Raw genomic sequence first — 23,673 nt, 5'->3', positions numbered from 1 at the left:
GCAGCTTATACTTTATTGGCTGCACTCTCGCCGCTTATATTTGGGATAAGGTATCTTAAAAGCTATATATTTCGAATGTGGAACGAGGTCAAAAGCTGTCTGTACTTGCCTTGCTCCTTTCCTACATCTTAGGTTACCGAGATATGGGGCGAAGCCATTTAGTGTCCAGGAAGTAGATGGGAGTGCTGGCGCATTCAGTGTTGGGTAATATGTCTCAATAAGTGAACAGACACATAAATAAGCTTTAGCATCAGGAATCAAGGAGGAGGACAAGTGCTAGACCACCGAATGCTCAGCTACAGAAAGAAGAGTCTCGTGTGAGTTGCTGACGAGCCTTTGTTTCTCTGAGCAGAGCAGCAACCGGCAGACCGACGTGTGACACCCTGGAGACAGGTCATTGATTCACCAATTTGATCGTCTCATAGTTGAAAAAGAAGGTAATTATTTATTTTAAGGTGTTAAAAATCATATTTAGTTGAAGATTTAGAGAGTCAATCGTCGCTCTGAAGGATCAAAATGGTGAGGAACATCTCATTATGGGATCCGAAAAGAGTCTTGAATAATCAATCGAGGATTCGGATAAGATTGTATCTAGTTTTGAGTTAAAGACCTAAGAAAGAATCAAAACTACTTCTGACCCTCTTCTGAGTTCCATTCTGAAGCATATGTAATTCCTTGTAGTTCAACCATGTTATCTTCCAACCAGATGATGTGTCGTCCTGTGGTCATGCACTTAGCACTTGATGTTAATAATAGACATGAAGTAAAAGGTTCTTAATGCTTTGTCTTGTCACATCTCACACCCAGGATGTGTCGGTCTTCGCTGTGTTTGTGTCCATATATTTAAGTTTTGAATATGTCAGACAATTTGCCACCCACTGTCTAATCTGTGTTCGGGCTGATATGACATGATGAGGTAAAACTCTCTTCACCATCTGTTCTCAGTTTTGGGGTCCAATTGCTTATCATCTTTAGATTACTGTGAAAATGTTGGCAGTGTATTGCCCATCGTAAAAGTGGTGCATTCCACTTATACCTTTACGGTTAGTTAAGTTAGTCTACTAGATCTTCAATTTACCTGCACAAGTTTCATACTGATTGATGTACATGTCTTGGAGTTTGGGTATGACGTGAATGGATTCAGACACCCCAACATGATTACCTGAGGTTGAAAATTATTGATCATTCTATAGCAATAATCATGGTTATATTGATCCATCCATCAAGTTAGAAGAAAAACTTTTTTGCTGTAATTTATACTCTTTATCGTTAAATGAGTTAATAAATGAGCAACAGAGTTCAGACTCTTTTACTTTGAAATTTGAGGACATCGGCATACAGTTTCCCAAGTCACAAGAGTAGTCTAAACTCTCAAACATGATGCCAGCAATTTACGCCAACAGCTGAAACTATACTTGTAGTATATTCCTTATATCATCAAATAAAGCTGAAACTGCACTGTACCTTTCAGTTCTATAACTGCAACAAATCTGTCTCGGTTATGTAGTGGATTTGGACCTTGAGGCACCAATCTCTTGGAAACTCCATGAATTAAACTGAACTCGTGGTCCTCCAGCTCCTGAGAAGGGGATATCCCGGGGAAGAAAGCCATGGATGATCTTGAGGGGCTCGCTCCTCCGTTTCTCCGCCTCCTGTTGACGGTTGTTGCATAGCTGAGACCGGTGGACCAGTACCTCGGCAACCAGCGGTAGCAGTAGAAAGACACCCATGTGTAGCAGATGGGAGACTTGCAACTTGGTGGTTGCAGTTGGGTGGCGGAAGAGCAAAAAGGTGAAGACATCCATTAAAAAAGAATAAGTTTTTTTTTAATCTTGTTGACATTAAATCTGTAATACGGTATATGAAATATAAAAATATTTTTTTATATAAATCAAATAAAATTAAATATGATTTTACGATACGTATCTTTTGATACCATTTAAAAAAGAGATCTCTGTGTGATCTGCAAAAGCACCGTCTTTAGATCAAATATTGATGTAAATATGCAAAGAGAACTATACATTCCTTCTCCTCTTAATCTATCTTTTCACGTGACCATTTAGATTGATGGATTACAAAGATCGAGAGAAAAACCTTAATCTGCATCTATTTAGCCCTTTGAGGTCTTGTCTATTTATAGGCAAGAGCATAGGGTCTAGAATAAATTATTATGAGAGTTCTTGGCCAATAACCATAATCAAAATCCAATCATATCTATAATATATCTTACCTAATTAAATAGAAACATATAATCTAACATTCTCCCACTTAGCCCATTAATCGAAAAGACACAAAAAAAAAAACTTAAAATAAATAAATAAATAAATAAAATTTATTTAAAAACGATTTGACCCAATTGGATTCTAAAATTTATAAATTTTTAAAAATAAACCAATAAATCTAATAAATATAATAATACAATATTAAGTCTGACTAACAATATGAGTCATAGCGGTTGTATGTCATTAGTGTCACACTTCCTTCTATATACCACAACACTGTTAGCCTTTCCTGATGTTGTCCAAAATGACTCCTATAGTTTGTCTTGTAAAGATAATCTTCTCATCATATTCAACAATAATGTGTACATACATAATTGTGAACATGATAACAAAAACAAATAACTTTAAATACGTAAGTAAGAATATCAATTGTAGTATCCACTCAAACATGCATCACTGTATCCTTTATGAGTTGCTTACAAACCTAATCATAAGAATATTTTCTTTCAAAATACTTTAAGCTATAAGTCATAAGTGAATGGATCACCAATCAATATAGTAGAATTCAAACAATTAATTTACATTGGATGTTTCTGGACTCCTCTTCTCTAACCATCAAGTACTTTATACCATAGTGTATAGAGATACAATAATACTTGTCATTCTTAGAGAAGAAAACTTCTACAATATCACAAAATATTTTTAATGACTTAACAATTGAGTCTAACTACACCATGTCTTGAGTTAAAATTTTACAGTCAAAAAGTTTGATCGGTGGTCTCAAAGCATGCCACAAAATCAACTTCTATTATTAATAATAATAAATTACTCCTCTAATTGATATAGATATTAATCGTAAGGTGGACTTCCTATTATTGAGGTAATTTATACAATCAGCATCTGAAAAATATTTCATACATGTGAGCATATAATCATTTGTCCCTTCTAGATATCTTATTATTTTCTTTGAAATCCTTTAGTGTTTTTACTTCTGGGTAACTCCAATATATACCCAGAATTTTAATTATAAAACTGATATCTGTTCTGGCATAGGCTTGAGCATAGACTTTTAACTGTGTATATACAAAGAATATTTTCTTTATCTGATTCTTTTCAAGTTATTTTAAAGCATTTGCTATTGACTAAAATTTGGTTTTTATGATTTACTAAACAAAGTTGTATATTAAATCTTTTCAAGACTTAGTTGATATATTCTTTCTAAGATAATCTTCACAATCATTAAGGTCTATCCTTAAATTGCTCAATTTTAATAATATAAGATGTCTCATTCATATCAACCATCTTAAAACTCTTAGTGATAAATTTCTTGATTTAATATAATAAATCAAGATCACTATTGTAAGATAAAATATTATACATATATAAGACCAATATAATAAACTTGCTCCCACTAATATAAATACTGATCAATAGTATTTTTCTTCAATCTAAAAATGAAATAATGATATCAAAAACCCTTTATATATCATTATCTTGAAGCTTGTTTAAAGTGGATTCATGAATTTGTATACCAAATTTTATATTTCTTTCATTTTGTTTGTAAATCGTTTAGAGTAACCCATATAAAGCTAGATCCTTAAAAAAAAATTATTTTCATATTAATATGATATAACTCAAACTTATAATGAGTCATTAATATCATGATGATTCTTAATGAGTTCATTAAAAACTAAATATTTTGTTATGGTCGATATATTCTTTATGAGTAAAACTTTTAACCACAAGTCTGACCATTATATCGTTTGATATTGTTCGAGTCACATTTATATAATAGACGCTTTTATAATTATTAGATAATTAGATAAATTTATCCAACATCATTCTTGTTATTGATTTTAACTATTCTTTTATTATATTATATTACTTTTCAGAATCATTACTTTTCATGACTTACGAAAACAATAAAGGATTCATTCTTATTCTTATATCATAATATAATTCTGGTAAATATATCATATAATAATCGTAAATGACATGATTCCTTTCTTTTTGAGATATTCACAAGGTTATCAATTGTGGTTATTCTACAAGACCATTAATAGCGATATAATATAGGAGTTTAGTAATATTATTTTTATTGTTTACCTTTATGAAATCATATAATGATTTGAGTAACAATAATCTCTTGAATAATAAAGAAGTATCAATATGTATCTCCTCTATATCAAAATTGAATTTCGAGATTTTCACTCTCACTGATTCGCTATTTTATAGGAATCTTACATTACCATATTTAATTATCCTTGTACTATAATTAGAGCAATAAGATATGCACCTCTTTAAACTTTTCTGAATAGATAATAAAATATTTAGAAATAGTTATTAAATCTATTTTTTTATGTGAGTTGAAGATCTTTATTTTTATAGGGCAATCTCAAATATGTAAATATCTTAAGTTATGTTTCCTACCATTTCATAACAAGTCATGTAATTTACTTACTAGGAAGACTATTCAAGAAATGCATAGTTGTCTTTGGAGCTTTTTCTCACATTGATTTGGGTATAAAAGAATAATCTATTATACTTCTAACCATATCTATAAAGGTACAATTATATCTTTCAACAATCATATTCTACTATAACACATCTGGTAAATCATATTACTTATTTTTTCAAGAATCTATCAAAAGAATTAGAATTATAATTGGGTTAATCATAAATGTCATAAAATTCATCACCCTTGTCAAATATGATGATCTTGACTTTTCTATGTAATTGTCTATCGACTTCATTTATACATAATTCATGAGTGTAAACGGTTATAGAATATATATATATATATATATATATATATATATATATATATATATATATATATATATATATATATATATATATATATATCTCAATAGGTTATTTATATGGTGATAAAATGTCTCTCTTTAATGAGACGAAAGCATAGATTGACCCGACAGATATAAGCATAATCTTAAGGAGTTTATAAAATTATATTTTATTTTAATATTTAATTATAGGACAATTGTAAACTTAAGATTCATATTAATTCTGTATCAATTATTATACAAAATTCAAATGTTAATTTTTATTGAATCACAATAAGTTTACAACCACCAAAAGGGAAATAATATTTTAACAATTCTAGGTAAAGAATCCAAATTCCCAGAATTATAAGAACACAGCATCGATCCTCAAGATCTATCAAATAAATCACATTTAGATATATGTGATAAATATAAATTAATATCATTTTCACTTTAAGATGATTCCTATAATGATGAATATCTCATCCTCTTTTGGTTTTATCCCCCTTCATTCTTTTTTTTTTTTTCTTCATGTAACTTTTTTCCCTATAGAAGTAATACTTTATTGTGAAGTTATTCTTTTATGAGTTTATATAGTAATTATAAACTCAGGTGACTTACGCTTCATTCTTATTTTAGTGTTATCTACTCCCTGAGTAGTACTCAAAATATTATAAGTCTTGAACTTACAGCTTTATCATTTATATTGAGGATATAATCTTGAATTCCTCAAATACTATCATTTTAAGATGTCAACTAATGACTTATCAGAAAATTTAAATTGATCCTTCAATATTCTCATGCGCTAGTTGTAAACTATACTGAAGTCTAAGTATCATAAAATTGAGTCTTTCATACCTTTCTTGATTAGTCATCTTAATTATTTATTCTATAAAACTTTCAGAAATTAAGTTTGTGTTATATTCAATTAATCAAGGTCTCACTCACTCAATACAACTTGCATATGCTCAAGCAGTTTATTTCAAAAAGTAGAGGGTATTTATAAAAATACAATGAAGAAAATACTACTATAATAATATAACTTTAATGCTTTGAGTTTCAAAAATATGATGAACTATTGATATCATATATATTTCACCTTTGGGTTAAATATTGACATATCTATTGTTCACTCAAGATCATTTATGGAGGACCGATACCATTCTTGTGGAATAGTATTGTTACATTTGGGTATATAATCCTAAACTGCAAGGATATCTAAAACAATATATCCTACTCTATCACATAACTATTTGAAATAGATTCTCCTTTGGGATTATCTAAATCTCATAATTATATGTGTCATCGTGAATATTATTTTATTTAATATCATTTAGGATCAATTCCATAATGTATTTTGTAAATTATTGGTCCAGGTTACTTTGGTGGCTACAGGACCAATACAAAAAGATAAAATACAATCTAAAATATCGCATGAATGATAAGAGATTTATTATAATTTATATCTCATAAGCCTATCATCCCAAGCTACTTTGGTAGCTACTGGTCAGATAAAACTTAGGAAGATAAATTACAAATAATATTTACCAAAATTTTTTATCCTGATTCATGCTGCCATTGTGAATATTATTTTATTTAGTATCATTTAAGATTAATTTCATAATATATTTTATATATTATTGGTCTAGGTTGATGGTTGTAAGACCAATACAAAATTATAAAATATAGTTTAAAATATCCTATAAATGATAAAATATTTATTAAGTAGTTCTAGAATAACAATCATAATAATTATTAAATATTAATCAGAAAAAAAAACTCATATGATAATCATGATAACATATAAATTATGCCTTCATGTGAAAGATGAATATTATTTCATAATTTCAAATATATACATGTGAATAACCAAATGAATATCTAAAAATAATAATTAGATTTTATTTACGATATATAAAAATATAATCAATAATTCATATGAGAAAACTATAAAAGTAAACCATAATTTATATTTTTTTTAATCAAAAATTAAATCCAATCAAATAAGCAAAAATATAATCATGATCAAATTCAATCATAATTATAATAAATCATATTTATCAATTTTATAATTGAGGATATAAATTATAATTCTCAATTTCATAAAAGTAAAACAATAAATATGATGAAAAGACATAAATTGGAATTACAAAATTTGTAAAGGGCAAAACTATAATTTGATAAAACCCTAGCCTCGAGGGTAAAACTGTAAATATGTCAAAAGGAAACCCTACTATGCTTGTGTTGTCGTCGCCTAGGCGTGCGCGGCTACCACGTCATGGCGCTGCCTCTACCCGCGTGCGACAATCGCCTGCGCACGGTTGGTTACGGTTCCTACCCGCGCGTGGCCGCCGTGACCACCATCGATGCGTGGCCACCGCGGCTCCTACCCATGCACGACCGTCGCCTAGGTGCAACCTATGCCCGTGCACGGCTGCCGCTTGCTGCGACGGCTACTGTGGCGCATACACTACTCGACGCAACCGCAACCGCTATCGCCAACAGATTTGTTGGTCATACGCAGCGAGGTCGACGACGACCATTGTTGCTTCACGATCACTGAAAATCGCGTTTATAACAAATCTAACATTGCCAGTAAGCAGGCGACAAAACAAAATAGATAGAAATATAGTTCGATGAAATATGGATCATTCAAGCATCATAAACAAAAATAATATATGTAATATATTTGATCTCAAGAACTTAGGCTCTGATACCAATTGTTGGCATAAAATCTGTAATATGTTACATGAAATATGGAAGCAATCATTTATGTCAGGATTGAAATCAAATAAAATTAGATCTAGTTTTACGATGCGTACCTTTTGATGCCATCTGAAAAAGAGATCTCTGTGTGATCTGCAAAAGCACAATCTTTAGATCCAGTATTACTATGAATCATAAAGAGAACTACACATTCCTTTTCCCCTCTTCCTATCTTTTCACAAGATCACCATTGGATTGATGGATTAGAGAGATTGAGAAAAAAATTCTTAATCTAGAGCCCATAGAGGTCTTGTATATTTATAGATGAGAGTAGAGAGTCTAGGATAAGTTATTATGAGAGTTCCTCCCATCAAGGGCATCCCTTAAAGAATTCTACTATAATATGAACTTTCTTTTTATTGGCTAATAACCATAAATATAATCATATCTATAATATATCTTACCTAATTAAATAGGATTACGTAATCTAACACATCTTTGCAAGAGATCTTCAATTGTAAACTTGGGTTTAATGAAGTAGATAGCCTCGAGCTATTGACTATTTATTTGGCATCACTTAGTTACGAAGATATGTTTATAAAAGAATTTATTTCTTGATGTATATCATTATCCTACTCTTTTTCGGTATGCTAGAAATGATCTCGACAACTCCATCAAATAAATATGTCCATGGAAGGGAAATAAGATGATGATTATATTAAAGACCAATAATGATTTATCACCAAGTTTATAGTAAGCTCTTCACCTTACATGAAAACCATGATATGTTTGGGAGAATTTAGTCTAACTCAGATAACTCGATTGTAAGTATAAAATATGTAATATGTTATAAATTATACGAAGAAACTTTCATGTCACCATTAAAATCAAATAACATTAAATCAGATTTACGATATATATATATATTTCGATACTATCTCGAAAAAAATCTATGTATGATCTACAAAGACACCGTCCTCTAGATCCGAATATCATAGAAACGTTAGAAACGTTGAGAGAGATTTATTGATGGTTTAATTCCCTAAAAAAAAATTATCAAATTTTTTTTTATTGACTAATATCTGTGGGGTCTCTCATATACATATCCAAAGTGGGTTATCTGCTGTCTTGTCTTCCGATGATGGGTGCATCTGCAGTTGTTGGTCCATAAATTAACAGTTGATCAAGGAGGCGATATGGGGCCCAATGACTCCGGCATTCAGCTTCCGATCACTGTCGTATAAAGAGACTATTAATTAATGCCTTTGCTCTGTCACATCTACTTCCCATTTTACTGGCACCTATAGTTGATTTGAGCGTTCCAACGTAATCGAACCGCATGACCGTCTTCGGATCTCCAGTCGACGACAGGAGTCCGATCATCGGAAAGTAATTTTTCCTTAATCATTTTGGGAAAACCAACTTCAGAATAAAGTTATGAAAGAACCATCAGATTAATTGGCCATTTTATTTACGTTAGATAATCATCATAAACATATATAATGACATTTTTTTTCTTTTGCATGATATTTCACGTACATCAAACATCACATACTTTTGGAACTATCTTCTAGTTTTGGAATAATATTATTTACAAAGTTTATTTGAAAAAAAAATACCATTACATTTCTTTTTAAAGAATAAATTAAATCAAACTGATACAACATGCGAAATAAAAGTATATAATTAAATTAACCAGAGATAAAAAGAAAGAAAAAAAAGAAGCAGCATCGATGGAAGAGGGAAAAAGCCTGGAATTGTCGTCTCATCGTATTATTAGAGAACATTCACTTCAGTTTGCCGAAGCCATTGAAATCATCAAAACAATTTCTTGTCATCGTATCATAGATATTCATAATAATCTATTGAGTTTTCCAGTAATTAATATTTATAATCTTTATGTATTTCTCCTCTAATAATTTTTGTTCTGGTTCGATGTAATTACAGTAAGGTCTATAGTTTTGCTGCCCAAAAAACTCATTCTAGCTCGATCAAGATGTGCAAGTGCTCATCATTCGTGCATGTTCTGCGAGACCTCGAAGATCAAGAAAGGAATAACTTGTGCTATGCAACTTGGGATTCAGAAAGGTTCTTCAATTTTGGTTAGTCTCTGGAAGGAGCACTTCGCCTTGGAGGAGAATCATTGTTCATCTATCCAGGAAACATTCAAGGTTTTTTTCGTGAAGGGAATCAGATTGCAAACCATTTTGCTAAGTTCGCAGGGGATGACAAATTCTTGTAAATCCTCCTACCGAGTTGGATTTTTTTGGTTTGGTATGATGTTTTGTTTCACTTTAATTCCTATTTTAGTTTCTTTAATAAAAATAAGTATAAGTGCTCATCAATTGAGTTTTCTAATAATAAATATTTCATGCCTCCAAATCGTTAGATGTGACGATCCACTGATAAACATGTGCTAAATAAATCTAATTTTAATTTTAATTATATATATATATATATATATATGTATATAGTCTAATTTCAAATGAAAAGTTATACATATTATAATTAGAATAATGATAAATATTATATTTAAATATGAAGAACATTATACAAAAATGATGAAAAGATTATTCTATCAAGAAGAATTATGTAACTATTTCACATCATTTGAGGTTAAACACCTTTTTTTTTTTTTACATCAATGCTTTAAAGTGTCTTATAATTTAAAATTCTCTTTTGAGGAGGCACATGAAACACCTCCAATCCTGAATCAACAACACATGTAGTTGAGTTACCTATACAGCCTTGTAGGGAGGGGATGCACTAAAAAATGGACAGGTCTCCTTCATAGGACTAAAAAGTAAGCAACAATTTAAGATACATGCAATAAGCATTAAATATATTAACACAACTAACAACAACACATCGATAAAAGAAATAAATACATTAAATTAATATGCATAAAACTAAAAATATGTTTGTATTGAAATGTTAATGTATTTTTTTTTTTTATTGTACGTATATCATATACCATAAACTTATTTCTGTTTTTTTAGAAAATAAAATAACTAATATTCAAGCATGTATTAAGCCTAAGGAAATCAACCTTACCGTTTACATTAGGTCACCTAATGACAGATTCGATTCCAAATCAAATTGAACTAAAACCATGATGATAAAGATTTATCGATTCTAAATCAAATCAAAATTGGCCTTGGTTTTGGGAATCTAAATCGACGTCTCCATTTGAATGAATGATATTATGATTCGAACCTATGTTCCAAGATTAAAAAAAACAAAAACAAAATTTTCACACTCTCTTAAGCTCTCTAGTGCTCTCTAATCCTTCTCTTAAGGTCTCCCTCCTAATTTCGAATCTCGGATCGTAAGTGGACAAAGATAGAGAAACAAAAATAAGATATCATTCGTGAATATAACGATTACTTTTTTTTTTTTTTACCTATTAACTAAAGGAACGATTAACACTAGAAGTGATAGATAATTTTAGAATTTTGCTCTTTTTTATATCATTAGATTCATCATACATCCATTTTTCAAATCTTCAAAATAAAATAATGAATTTTATCATGTTGTAAATTATTTTTAATTAAAAAGTAAAAAAAATGATAGTTTGAACCAAAATTGATCCTATGTGATTCAATTTTAGTTCCTAAATTTTATCATCCAAATGTGTATTTCTTGCGGTTCGATAGTACATTAATCTTGATAATTATCTAATAATATACTTTCTCTTTAATTTGTCCTACAAAACTATTATTGAGTATCACTCATATTATCTCATTATTGTCTTCCTACTTATGGACTTAAACATCATCCCTTCACTTATCTGAAGATATACAAATTCTTGCAATAGGGTATAATGAATCACTGGAAACCAACTTAAAAATATAAATATATTGCATGTCAAATAATTATATAAAAAAATGGACCTTTCAAGAATGATAAATAAATTCATATATGCAATATGTATGGATGAAAAAAAAAAAAGTTTAAATAAATAACATGACATGACACAATCAATATGATAAAAGATATTAAGGTTAGGTAATTGCAAGAAAACAAATAAATGGTAACATATCATGATATTCAATCAGTCCAACAGAAAACATATGCTCATCCAATTTTTATATTTAAATAACATTTAAACTTTACCAAATAATAGAAAATATTTACCTGAGTTCTAAGCAATTAGTAAATCCACCGTAACTTTAAGTCCCAAAAAAAGTCCATTTTGTGACCTCTATATTAAATGATTTTACCTCCAAAAGATATAATGAAAATTTCTTAGGCTTCCCCATTAGATTAACGTAGTTGCTCTCTAATAACCAATACCATGGTTGGAATGTTCCAACTGGTGTAGTCAGTCATGCTGGGGGGGTTAAGTAATTGCAGGTGGGTTGGTCACCAATGCAAACCTTGTAACCATATGTAGAAGATGTCCCCTCCTTCACTTTTGCATCATCATGTAATGCGAGGACACAAATTTTCTGGAAGCCATAGTTAGGTCTACGTACCTCTCTACTACCACAAGTTCTCTCTTCTGATCATGGAAATAATAGGAGAGAGGAGAGGCTGTGAGCAATGCTGCGATGCCAAGACACAACAGCATGACGACGTACCTATGCTCCAGATCTGTTGGAATCTGCATCTATGACTTGGAGCGAGTTGCCAAGTTGACATCATCCTTGAGGAAGACCTACACACGTCGCTCAGTCTAGTCATAGAACTGAATGGTGCAAGCCATGAAAACATGAAGCGAGCAACATGAGAGGGGAGTGCATCGAGGAAACACCTCGGCTTAGTGGAGTCAACGACAGTCTTTACATGGGGGCAAAGAGAGCATGATAAGTTTATGGAGGAGGGAGGAGGGAGGAGGTGGAGGCGCAACGGGGAAAGGAGGGAGTTGTAGATATAGCATAGGAAGGGCCAATAAGAGTTTTGTATATATATATATATATATATATATATGAAATATTATAATAAAATATCAAACATCATGATCAGACAAGTATCACATTCTAATGTTGCTCTCTCTATCCATAATGTGTTCTGCCTAATAGCATAAACTTTTTAATCCCAAATAATCGGATGAGTCGAACTAAAATTAGGCTTATCTATTTCATAATAAATCTCACATGATATTAATAATTTATCATCACAAATAGATATATTTTAGTTAAATATTATTTGCAAAGGAAGCTCGAACCTAATCATTTAATAAATTATCTGAACCATTTAAATAAAAAATAATTTATTAAATTCATTGCTCAGTAATTTATCGAGTCAAGTTATAGTAGATTATATTTAAATTTCTGAGCATCACAAAATATTTGTTATGTATCATTCTTTAATTATTATTATTATTATTATTGTTTTCTCTCAAACATGTCAACCAAGTAAGGACTTAAATAGATGATCATAGCATCAAATCCCATCTTTACTGCTTCCCCCCATGCTCTTCGAAGTAAAGCAGAGCTTGTATAAGCAGCACCTCTTCTTTGTTGTCTTCTGAAATAGGTTCAAATCAATTTTGCCAAAATTACGTTTAAATCTACAGTTTCACTTCAACTCGGCCCAAAATACTCACGAAAATGGGCTCAAATTAATCACAGTTACACTCGAACTCGGCCCAAATCGCTCACGCTAGCCCGGCCGGCTTCTACGGCCAATTTCCAAGCCACGCACCCGCGAAGAGAGGGAAAGCTTCGAGGTCCGGCCGTTCCCTTTCGCAGTCCCCGTCCCTAAATCTCGCCTCCGTGACAGCATCTTAGACGAATTTGCGACCGATCGCAGGTGATTCTTTCTTCGTCATTCCTTTCTCTATTGCGCTTTTGTTTTGGCCGATGACTTGCGTAATCGCATGGACTTTTCCTTGTTTTGTTTCGTACAGTTCCCGTTTACAACATCATTTTTGGTCCCTAAATAGTTAATCGGTTGCTTTGTAATTCGATAATATGTTAAGTTGCCGTCGAGAGCATCGAAAAGGGCTTGTCGGCGTCGTACGCGGGAAGATGGGATTTTCTTGGCCTCGAAAGGTCAACAAAGATAGGTTATTTTATGCCGTGTGAGAAGCTATGCATATTTCTTGATTTTAATTTGTGGAGACTAATAGCGTTAGCGATCATGAAGTTCTTTAAGGTGCATTGTTGTGATTGGGATGATTAACCAGTCATTATGCACTTCTTTATTGCTTTCCTGAGGAATGATTTTCACACGTGTTAGGGAATGTCTTATAATCTCAGGAATCGCAAATTCTGGAGTAAATGTTCTAAAGGATGACTATATACTCATGTAAATCGTTTATTATGTGTTGTAATTGTACGAGATTCCATGGAGAGGCGTTTACCATATCGCCAAACTTTCTTACACGTATTAAGAAGTTTGTGAGTTAGAGATGACTTATGCTGCTGAGTCCATTGTTTTTAATTTGGGATTGTTTTATTGTTTGACAATTGTCATGATTAATTTGTAAGCAAAAAGTAATCAAAAGGAATTAGATGGAGCTTAGCAAAAGAGACGAAGAAGAGCTATGCCAAAGTATATCGTTTATTTTAATCGATATACTCATGTAAATCGAAGTATATCGTATACTCATGTAAATCGTTTATTTTGAGGCGTACTTGTAGAAGATTCCATGGAGAGGCGTTTACCATATCGCCAAACTTTCTTACACGTATTAAGAAGTTTGTGAGTTAGAGATGACTTATGCTGCTGAGTCCATTGTTTTTAATTTGGGATTTTTTTATTGTTTGACAATTGTCATGATTAATTTGTAAGCAAAAAGTAATAAAAAGGAATTAGATGGAGCTTAGCAAAAGAGACGAAGAAGAGCTATGCCGAAGTATATCGTTTATTTTAATCGATATACTCATGTAAATCGAAGTATATCGTATACTCATGTAAATCGTTTATTTTGAGGCGTACTTGTAGAAGATTCCATGGAGAGGCATTTACCATATCGCCAAACTTTCTTACACGTATTAAGAAGTTTGTGAGTTAGAGATGACTTATGCTGCTGAGTCCATTGTTTTTAATTTGGGATTTTTTTATTGTTTGACAATTGTCATGATTAATTTGTAAGCAAAAAGTAATCAAAAGGAATTAGATGGAGCTTAGCAAAAGAGACGAAGAAGAGCTATGCCGAAGTATATCGTTTATTTTAATCGATATACTCATGTAAATCGAAGTATATCGTATACTCATGTAAATCGTTTATTTTGAGGTGTACTTGTAGAAGATTCCATGGAGAGGCGTTTACCATATCGCCAAACTTTCTTACACGTATTAAGAAGTTTGTGAGTTAGAGATGACTTATGCTGCTGAGTCCATTGTTTTTAATTTGGGATTGTTTTATTGTTTGACAATTGTCATGATTAATTTGTAAGCAAAAAGTAATCAAAAGGAATTAGATGGAGCTTAGCAAAAGAGACGAAGAAGAGCTATGCCGAAGTATATCGTTTATTTTAATCGATATACTCATGTAAATCGAAGTATATCGTATACTCATGTAAATCGTTTATTTTGAGGCGTACTTGTAGAAGATTCCATGGAGAGGCGTTTACCATATCGCCAAACTTTCTTACACGTATTAAGAAGTTTGTGAGTTAGAGATGACTTATGCTGCTGAGTCCATTGTTTTTAATTTGGGATTGTTTTATTGTTTGACAATTGTCATGATTAATTTGTAAGCAAAAAGTAATCAAAAGGAATTAGATGGAGCTTAGCAAAAGAGACGAAGAAGAGCTATGCCGAAGTATATTGTTTATTTTAATCGATATACTCATGTAAATCGAAGTATATCGTATACTCATGTAAATCGTTTATTTTGAGGTGTACTTGTAGAAGATTCCATGGAGAGGCGTTTACCATATCGCCAAACTTTCTTACACGTATTAAGAAGTTTGTGAGTTAGAGATGACTTATGCTGCTGAGTCCATTGTTTTTAATTTGGGATTGTTTTATTGTTTGACAATTGTCATGATTAATTTGTAAGCAAAAAGTAATCAAAAGGAATTAGATGGAGCTTAGCAAAAGAGACGAAGAAGAGCTATGCCGAAGTATATCGTTTATTTTAATCGATATACTCATGTAAATCGAAGTATATCGTATACTCATGTAAATCGTTTATTTTGAGGCGTACTTATAGAAGATTCCATGGAGAGGCGTTTACCATATCGCCAAACTTTCTTACACGTATTAAGAAGTTTGTGAGTTAGAGATGACTTATGCTGCTGAGTCCATTGTTTTTAATTTGGGATTTTTTTATTGTTTGACAATTGTCATGATTAATTTGTAAGCAAAAAGTAATAAATAGGAATTAGATGGAGCTTAGTAAAAGAGACGAAGAAGAGCTATGCCGAAGTATATCGTTTATTTTAATCGATATACTCATGTAAATCGAAGTATATCGTATACTCATGTAAATCGTTTATTTTGAGGCGTACTTGTAGAAGATTCCATGGAGAGGCGTTTACCATATCGCCAAACTTTCTTACACGTATTAAGAAGTTTGTGAGTTAGAGATGACTTATGCTGTTGAGTCCATTGGTTTTAATTTGGGATTATTTTTCTGTTTGACAATTGTCATTATTAATTTGTAAGGGAAAAGTAATAAAAAGGAACTAGATGGAGCTTAGCAAAAGAGACGAAGAAGAGCTATGCCAAAGTATATCTGGAGGCCTTATCATTTATGTTTCTTTATGAGGAAATCATGCAGTTTTTAGTTTTCCCCTGCCCGATAATTCATATTTGCCGAGTGTTTCCGTCACATAAGGAACATCTACACTGGTTTCTTTTTAATTAATATAAGTTTGAGGAAGGGATCTGCAATATTAAGAACTAGTGTAGGCAAATATTTTTCCTTTTTGAAACTCCCATATGATGGCATATACAGGAGACTTGTAACTAGTAGGAAATGGTCCCTTTCCCTCCCATGGTTCAAGGAATCTTTTTGAGTCTTGTTTGATTCTTGTTTGTGATGACTCCAGTTCATTTTTACCATCTCATCCGTGAATGCAAATATTGAAATGTTTGCTCTCAATTACTGACACAATTTGCTCATGCATCTTTATTATGATTAGACACCTTATTTCTTTGTTGCTGACATTACCGAGAGAACAAATGTCAAACCAGTAAGCATCATATGAACTTCCCCTTGGTGACTCATTTCAAAAAACTCATAGGGATGTTGTCCGGTCATGCTATTGGTTTACATGAAAGAAGTGAATCTGATGAGCTTTTATTGGAAGATCCTGTGTCCGAGGTTGGTGATGAGGAAGAGCTTTCTGGAAAGGTGTTGTTTGCAGCCTCATTTGAGGAGCTTGCTAAAAACCATGTGCAGTATGATACAATTATATGGGTTCTAATTTCACTGTTGCTTGTTTTGGCCTGGGGAGTTGGTATTATCATGCTCCTATATCTGCCAGTTAGAAGATATGTGCTTCAGAAAGATATTTCTTCACGCAGACTTTACGTCACATCCGACATGATAGTTTACAAGGTACTAAAAATGTTCCTAACCACTTCTTCATATTCATTTTGTTCTGAATCCATGACATAACATTCAATGATTTTCAGGCTACTAGGCCATCTTTTTTACCATTTTTAGGCTTGACTAAAATCGAGAAGCGCATCCCCCTTCATCTAGTTATTGACATCATAATTGAGCAAGGTACATCTTTTGACCAGGTCAATTATCTTATTGTCCAGTTTCTTCATGGAGTATGTTGTTTGTTGATGTTTGTGTCATATTTATGTTTAAGTTTGCTTTCAAGGAAACTTCGCACATTTGTCCATAATCAATGTGCTACAAATTATATGCATGAAATATATGAAAGGATTTCAGACTTTACAAGCATGTCATTAGGCCATTCTAAATTTGAATCAGCATATGATAACACAATTCAGAGCTTTGTGAGAGCTTAACGTCTCTAACAACAGGAGCTGTTAAATTTCAACCGATGACTTCTCTTCTCATCTAATTGTGGCTAATATAATATATTTATATTATCCTTCCAGAGGATATTTCTATGAATTGACTTAATCTAGGTCTATACCTATATTATTGATTATAGTTGTTTGTTTCCTACTCGCTCAAATTTTGTGCAGCCCCACTTGACCTGTCAATTGTCTTAGGAATTAGGATTGTCATCATTCTTGCAATCTAATACTCAATGCAGCTCGAACTCTGTTTTTATTTTGAATTTTGTGATTTTAATCTGTGACATCTCATAAATCATGAACGAGATCTTCCATATTCTAGTTGATTGTTGCGATCAGGTTCTTTTGTGGTTTGCCTTTCTTCTCATTATTCCTTTCATAATTTTTCTTCAAATTTTTAATGCCTTGGCTGTTGGATCTGCTTTCCATGATCCGTGTTTATTTTTTAGTTATTGTTGTTACGTCATAACCTATTAATGAAAATTGATGCATCACTGAGCTTTCTGATTGCCATCAAAGCCAGTTCACCTTGCATTTTGAAGTAGCATGCATGAACTTTTAACTGGAATGCCATGAGAAAGTTGTCTAAACAACTTCTAACGAATGTGGCATGGATCCAATATGCAGAATTCTGAAATGAACTTGTAATTTCTGAGAGGGAACAATTTGGCATGCTGAGTTTTGTAATTCTTTCTAAATTGTGATTCTATAAAAGATCTCTGAGTTCCCATTTTATTTTTCTGTGATGTTTTCATTTTTGAAATGAATATGAAGTTTCTCCTAAAGCTTTTAACCTCTTAATACAGCTGTTAAGATGATATTTCACATTTTGGCTATTTAATTTATCTTCCAGTTATCAGGCCATGAAAAATTTGAGGATGTTTCTTGTCTTTCTCATTTATCATCTTTCATGTTCTTCTGTGTTGAATTTCATCAATTGTCAATTTTTTAGACCTCAGTATGCATCTAAAATTATGTGATAGCTTCTGAAAGTCATTAGCTGATGGTTTCTTTTTGTAATGCTTATAGGCTGTTTGCAATCTAATTACGGAATACATACTTTTAGGATTGAAAGTGTAGCTTATGGAAAAGCTGCACCAGTGGATGAACTACAGTTCCAAGGTGTCTCCAACCCAGGACTCCTAAGAAAGGTATTTGTTAGACTAAACAGCTTCGCCAAAATTTCCTGATAATGGGTAATTGGCCATGTCTAGGATGTTTGTTAATCTAACAAGAAATATCCATAATCTGACTCCAATTATTTTATGAGTACGATTGGAGAATAATATAATTGTTAGATGGGAAAGTAATGGTTTTATTACATGATTAAATTACGACAAGGAGTATATCAAACATAGATATATATGGGCGTATACGGATAACATGTTTTGAAGTGGCAAAAATAGACCATTTTGATGACATTGAGGATCATATGGATGCCTGTTTTATTAGTTGTGAACCACAATTATCATATACTTATAAAATGTGATTAGATTACAACTTTAAATAATTTCTGTTGTGGATTTATTTTCACCATGGAACTTACCATTTGGTATCGCCAGGAGGGCATCATATGGATAGCATATTGCAATCTCATGGTCAACTCAGTGTGGTGCTTTTTTATATACATCGGCATGGTGTTGATTGCTTCTTGCAGAACACCCATTTTTTTTCGAGAAAAGTCTGATACACCTAGTACTCAGTTCATCTGAGCTCAAAATAGCCATAAGCTGACAAGGTAATGGAAAGATCCATAAAATGTCCTTACAAAATTTAGAATGAGAAGCCAGTCAATGAGCACAATAATTAGCCTCTCTAAAAACATGATTCACTGAAAATGTGTCAGTTCAAAAAAAAAAAATTATTAACTAAGTTAGTCAAAAACCAAGTGGGCTGCTCTTTCATTTTCAGGATTTTAGCTATGCAATTCAGCATCTGTTTCAATCTGTATTCTTTGTGTTCTCTCAGCTATTGCAACCTTAACACGATCCTTGATTGCCAGTAGTTCATTCAAATATGGTCCTCCTTCAGCAATAAATTTGTCCCCAGCAAGTAGGCAATCACTTTCACTATTTCTCAATAAGAAACCAGCTCCTCCAACCTGTCCAGACACATCAAATGCTCCATCAGTGTTCAATTTTATCCAGCCCAGAGTTCTGTTTCATTTCATTAGGATTGAGTTCTATCATTTAAATTTCCTTTAGGTATTTGGGGATGTTTTTATCCGCCACCCATGCAATAGTCCTATAAATAATGGAGTTGGGGTTGCATTTCACCTCTAGATACAACTATCATTCCTAGCCTTCCATAACAACCATAGACTATAACCATAGACTATAAACTAATAGTTTCTGTTTATAGAAAGGCCATATCTTGCAGAACACCTTTACCTGCATGTTTTTGCGTTAAATTTCAGTGATAGAATTGATGTGTTGTTCAGAGCATTTATGAGCCTGGCAGTTTCTTTGTGTTTGTGAAAGTTTAGTCTTCACCATGCAGACCATTATTGGCCATGTTGGATCCTGCATTTTTGAGGGAACTTTTAAGACCGAGTTGCAGGAGTTATCCTAAAAATATTGTGTGGACTGAGATCTGGTCCCAGAGAGCAAGGTTTTTAAAGGATTGATTGGTGCTCTGATTGCTCATGATGGTTGTCAAACATTCATCATTTTTTGACATTGCCTTCTTATATTGTTCACAGTGGTGTTATGCAAGTGATAATGCATAATAACTGGTCCAAAGACCACACATCATAGATGGAAATTTGAAGATAACTGATTTGTAATTCATTGGAATGTGAGCATTTCAATTATTAGGCAGCATCATTTGTTGAGCCATGGTTTTCTAGATAGCCAACCTAAGTAATTGCATGTTGTGACAGCTCGCAGAGAGCAGCTACCTTTGATTATATGTGTTGCATAGAAAACTTTGATGTTTTAAACAAGGTTCGCAATACCGTACCGGTGTTTCGACCTGGGCTCGGTACCGGTACGGTACGGTATACCGAGCGGTACACCCAGGTGTTCCGAGTGGTATACTCAGGTGTGCCGAGTACTGTAGCACTGCTACAGTATTATAGTGCACTGCTACAATACTACAGTACACTCGTACCGGTAACAGGCAGTCCGCGTACCGGCAACCTGTCGGACCGGTATGTACCGCCCATACCGGGCGTTACAATTCGGTACTGTAGACCATGGTTTTAAATATACGGTACGGGAAAAAATCCTATTTTCAGGTTTTACATGCTTTTTGATTGCTCTCACTGCATCTCGTGTTGCTATTATATTATTGGGAGGGAGGTACTTTGCTAGACCAAGTTATGGCAGTCTGATAGTAATATAAAGTGTTATCATTCTTTTTTGTTGAGGAGTCATAGCTGAACAGATTTCACCCAACGATGTAAAATTGTGCTCTCTCATGCCTGTGGTTCATGATGTTTCTGTAGATGCTACTTTTGCTGGCTTATGGAAGTGACCTAGGATAGAAGTATATTGAGGTTGGTCTAAGCAAATAAGACTTGTTTTGTTCTGAAACTTAGTTTAACATCAACAGATAGACAACTATATATGACGCTTCTAGTCTATCCAGGTATAAACCATTTGTTCAGTTCACAATATGTTTGCAAATGCATCTTTGTAGTGCATTTCTGGATTAAGTTTTCTGGAACAGTGATTGACTATTGATTTTTCCAGTTCATTTAGTAGTTACACTCTTTGGGCCTTTTGCAATGTTCTAACTTCTGAGTCTCATGACTATAGATTTTGCCAGTTCATTAATAGTAATATGATGCATTCTTGGATATTCTTATGGGCTCAGCTTTTCCAATATATAATTGCAATTGTGTAGGTTATTATTATAGAATCTACAAAGAGTATTCGAAAAGTTGGTAATAGGAAGTCTGCCATACTGCCTGGGGAAGGAATGTCCACACCGACTAGTTTGAGATCATTGGCTGATATTCCACCTCCAACTAGATGGCAATCTCCCAGCATGAGGGTTAGTTTTCAGATTATAGCTCGTCACCACCTTTAGTAATTCAAATTGTTTTCTGTCATGCTTCTTCAACTGTGCTTTTGGTTCTTTCTCCTTATATACCTTTTTTTTAACTGAATATAGTGTGACATTGAAGGTTGACCTTGGTGTCACTATCATGTTTTTCTCCATCTGTGTCTAATCAATTTTAGATGTTCTTTTATAAAAGATGGTCTAATGCCAAAGTGGATTATTTGCTGTCTCTGTACTAAAAGCTTATAAGAGCAAACAATTTGATGTAGAGCATGACTAGCCTTTTGGAGCATAAATAACTATAGTTATTTTTCTTTCAATTTTCATTCAATATTAGATAGGGGGTTATCAGGATGAAGATGCCTAGTATTCAAGTCTCAACCGGATAATTTATTTGTTTTAAGTTGAGGATCCATACCCAAAATTGCATGTCCAATTTGGATTTTGGGATCCATTGCCACCTTGGTCATGATATTATTTCTTTATCATAGTTAAAGATCTGGATTTGTCCTATAATGTTGGAATTTCCTGTCTGGTTATTATTACATTGGCACTGTTAGGAGTGAACATTTTGTGCTTTTTATGCAATGCAAAGTTATTTTTTTTTTTTAATTTAGATCAGATAGAACAGGTATACAAGTAATGTGGATTAGAGATCTTGTGATAACGGAAATCAAGATATGATGTTTGACATTCAAGTTAATTGCACATTCTCTCGAGAAAAATCATATGTCCAGTGTTGCATGATTGTTGCGAGTCAATTCATGACCAAACGAAATTTTGGCCTCTTTGATTTCATGACTAGAGGATCCTTCACCTGTTAGTACCAACCACACCCTTTTTTTCTCTTCTAATGGCAAAGTCTGGTGGTATACTGGTAGTACATATGATTTCCACAATCCATTCCCATGCATGAAGTAATATATGTTTATTTCATTATAGAATCCCGAAAATACTATGGAATTAAAAAATTCACAGGTCAAGGCTTCACCAAGACGCCCTCTTTTCGAGGCCGGAGGCGTAGTGCCTGGTGACTTGTTGCTACATAAAATTGAAGAAGTCAAGCGATCTGTGAAAGTAAGAACTTCCTTTTTTTTCAGCTTAGTTTGTTTTTTACCCTTTCTTTAGATCGCAACATATTTAATTACATTATTTGATACCCAAACCTTTGATGCTTATATTACCTTTTCTTATTATGTACTAGCAGAAACTGGAATCTGTTATTGCGGGATCACATTCACAGGCATCACAAGATGACTGCTAATCATCAAGATCAAGGAGTTTCTTTGCCTAAAATGTTTGCCGAATGCTATTTGGGTTCCTATAATTGTAGTGCTTAAAATAAGATTTGACATAAATGTTTGAACTAATAATTACCTTTTGCTGTTCGTTGTACGATGCACACTTGGCCATTGTATTCAGTATCTCCTTGCATGCTTTGTTGCTGTCAAATTGGTAGCTTACTGCAATCCTCGACCCCATTGTAACGGACAAACTTCTAAACAAGATGTTGGATGTAATGCTTATGTCTGTCCGTTGTCTTTTGGCATGTTCATGCCTTGTACAGTAGATAGAGGGGCGACCGAAGGCTAAATAGTCCCATGTTAGTTGGGTTGATGGCTTTTTTAGGCTTGTAAATAAAGGTTGTGTCAAGTGGACATGAGCGAGAGATTTTCGGTCTGTAATGGACCATTTTACCCTTTGTTGTGCAACTATTCAGAGCTTGTAAAGTCTGTTTGTAATTTGTATTGTCTATGAAGTGTTTTTCGGACATGTTTGCTTGTGGATCCCGATTGAGGCGTTCTCTTTAACCCGTTCTCTCTTTTGTTGGTCCTAAGGGACAATGAGAGACTTCGGGGAGGCTGACCTTTGCGGACGGACGCGCGAGGGTGCCGCACGCATTAGGCAAAACCAGCTAAGGTCGTGACAATATGGTATCAGAGCCGGGACAAGCACTCATAGAAACACTTGACATGCAAATGTGGGGGACCTAGCGGGGCTGCGTTGAGGGCAGTCAGCACACGCGCGACTGTTTGAGGGAAAACGGGCAT

The 23,673-nt window shown here is 33.1% G+C and overlaps 1 protein-coding gene across 3 annotated transcripts; it reads left to right on the top strand.

The window, feature by feature from the left end:
* The first annotated feature begins 13,330 nt into the window (after nt 1-13,330).
* LOC135673841 (uncharacterized) lies at nt 13,331-23,091 on the top strand. Of its 3 annotated transcripts, none has more exons than XM_065183196.1 (7): nt 13,331-13,468; nt 16,858-17,174; nt 17,252-17,345; nt 18,644-18,765; nt 21,464-21,613; nt 22,565-22,699; nt 22,830-23,091. In XM_065183196.1, exons 2-7 carry the CDS (start codon nt 16,860-16,862, stop codon nt 22,884-22,886), a joined length of 873 nt encoding a protein of 290 aa, XP_065039268.1. In that variant the 5' UTR covers nt 13,331-13,468; nt 16,858-16,859; the 3' UTR covers nt 22,887-23,091. The 3 variants fall into 3 exon arrangements, with proteins under 3 accessions (XP_065039268.1, XP_065039266.1, XP_065039267.1); XM_065183194.1 differs by having other exon boundaries at nt 13,352-13,468; nt 16,756-17,174; XM_065183195.1 differs by having other exon boundaries at nt 13,353-13,468; nt 16,756-17,174; nt 22,601-22,699.
* Nucleotides 23,092-23,673: the final 582 nt, after the last annotated feature.

The sequence above is a fragment of the Musa acuminata genome, chromosome BXJ1-5, assembly GCF_036884655.1.
Source record: "Musa acuminata AAA Group cultivar baxijiao chromosome BXJ1-5, Cavendish_Baxijiao_AAA, whole genome shotgun sequence".
Lineage (NCBI taxonomy): Eukaryota > Viridiplantae > Streptophyta > Magnoliopsida > Zingiberales > Musaceae > Musa > Musa acuminata.
The sequence above is the reverse complement of the archived record's forward strand: the minus strand, read 5'-3'. Positions and strand labels throughout refer to the sequence as shown.

What these genes read in the sequence shown, in the direction of transcription:
- LOC135673841 (XM_065183194.1), top strand. Translation starts at nt 16,818, where the DNA reads ATGAACTTCCCCTTGGTGACTCATTTCAAAAAACTCATAGGGATGTTG. An exon ending in GGCAATCTCCCAGCATGAGG is followed by an intron (nt 21,614 to 22,564) that starts GTTAGTTTTCAG and finishes ATTTCATTATAG; the next exon opens with AATCCCGAAAATACTATGGA. An exon ending in AAGTCAAGCGATCTGTGAAA is followed by an intron (nt 22,700 to 22,829) that starts GTAAGAACTTCC and finishes ATGTACTAGCAG; the next exon opens with AAACTGGAATCTGTTATTGC.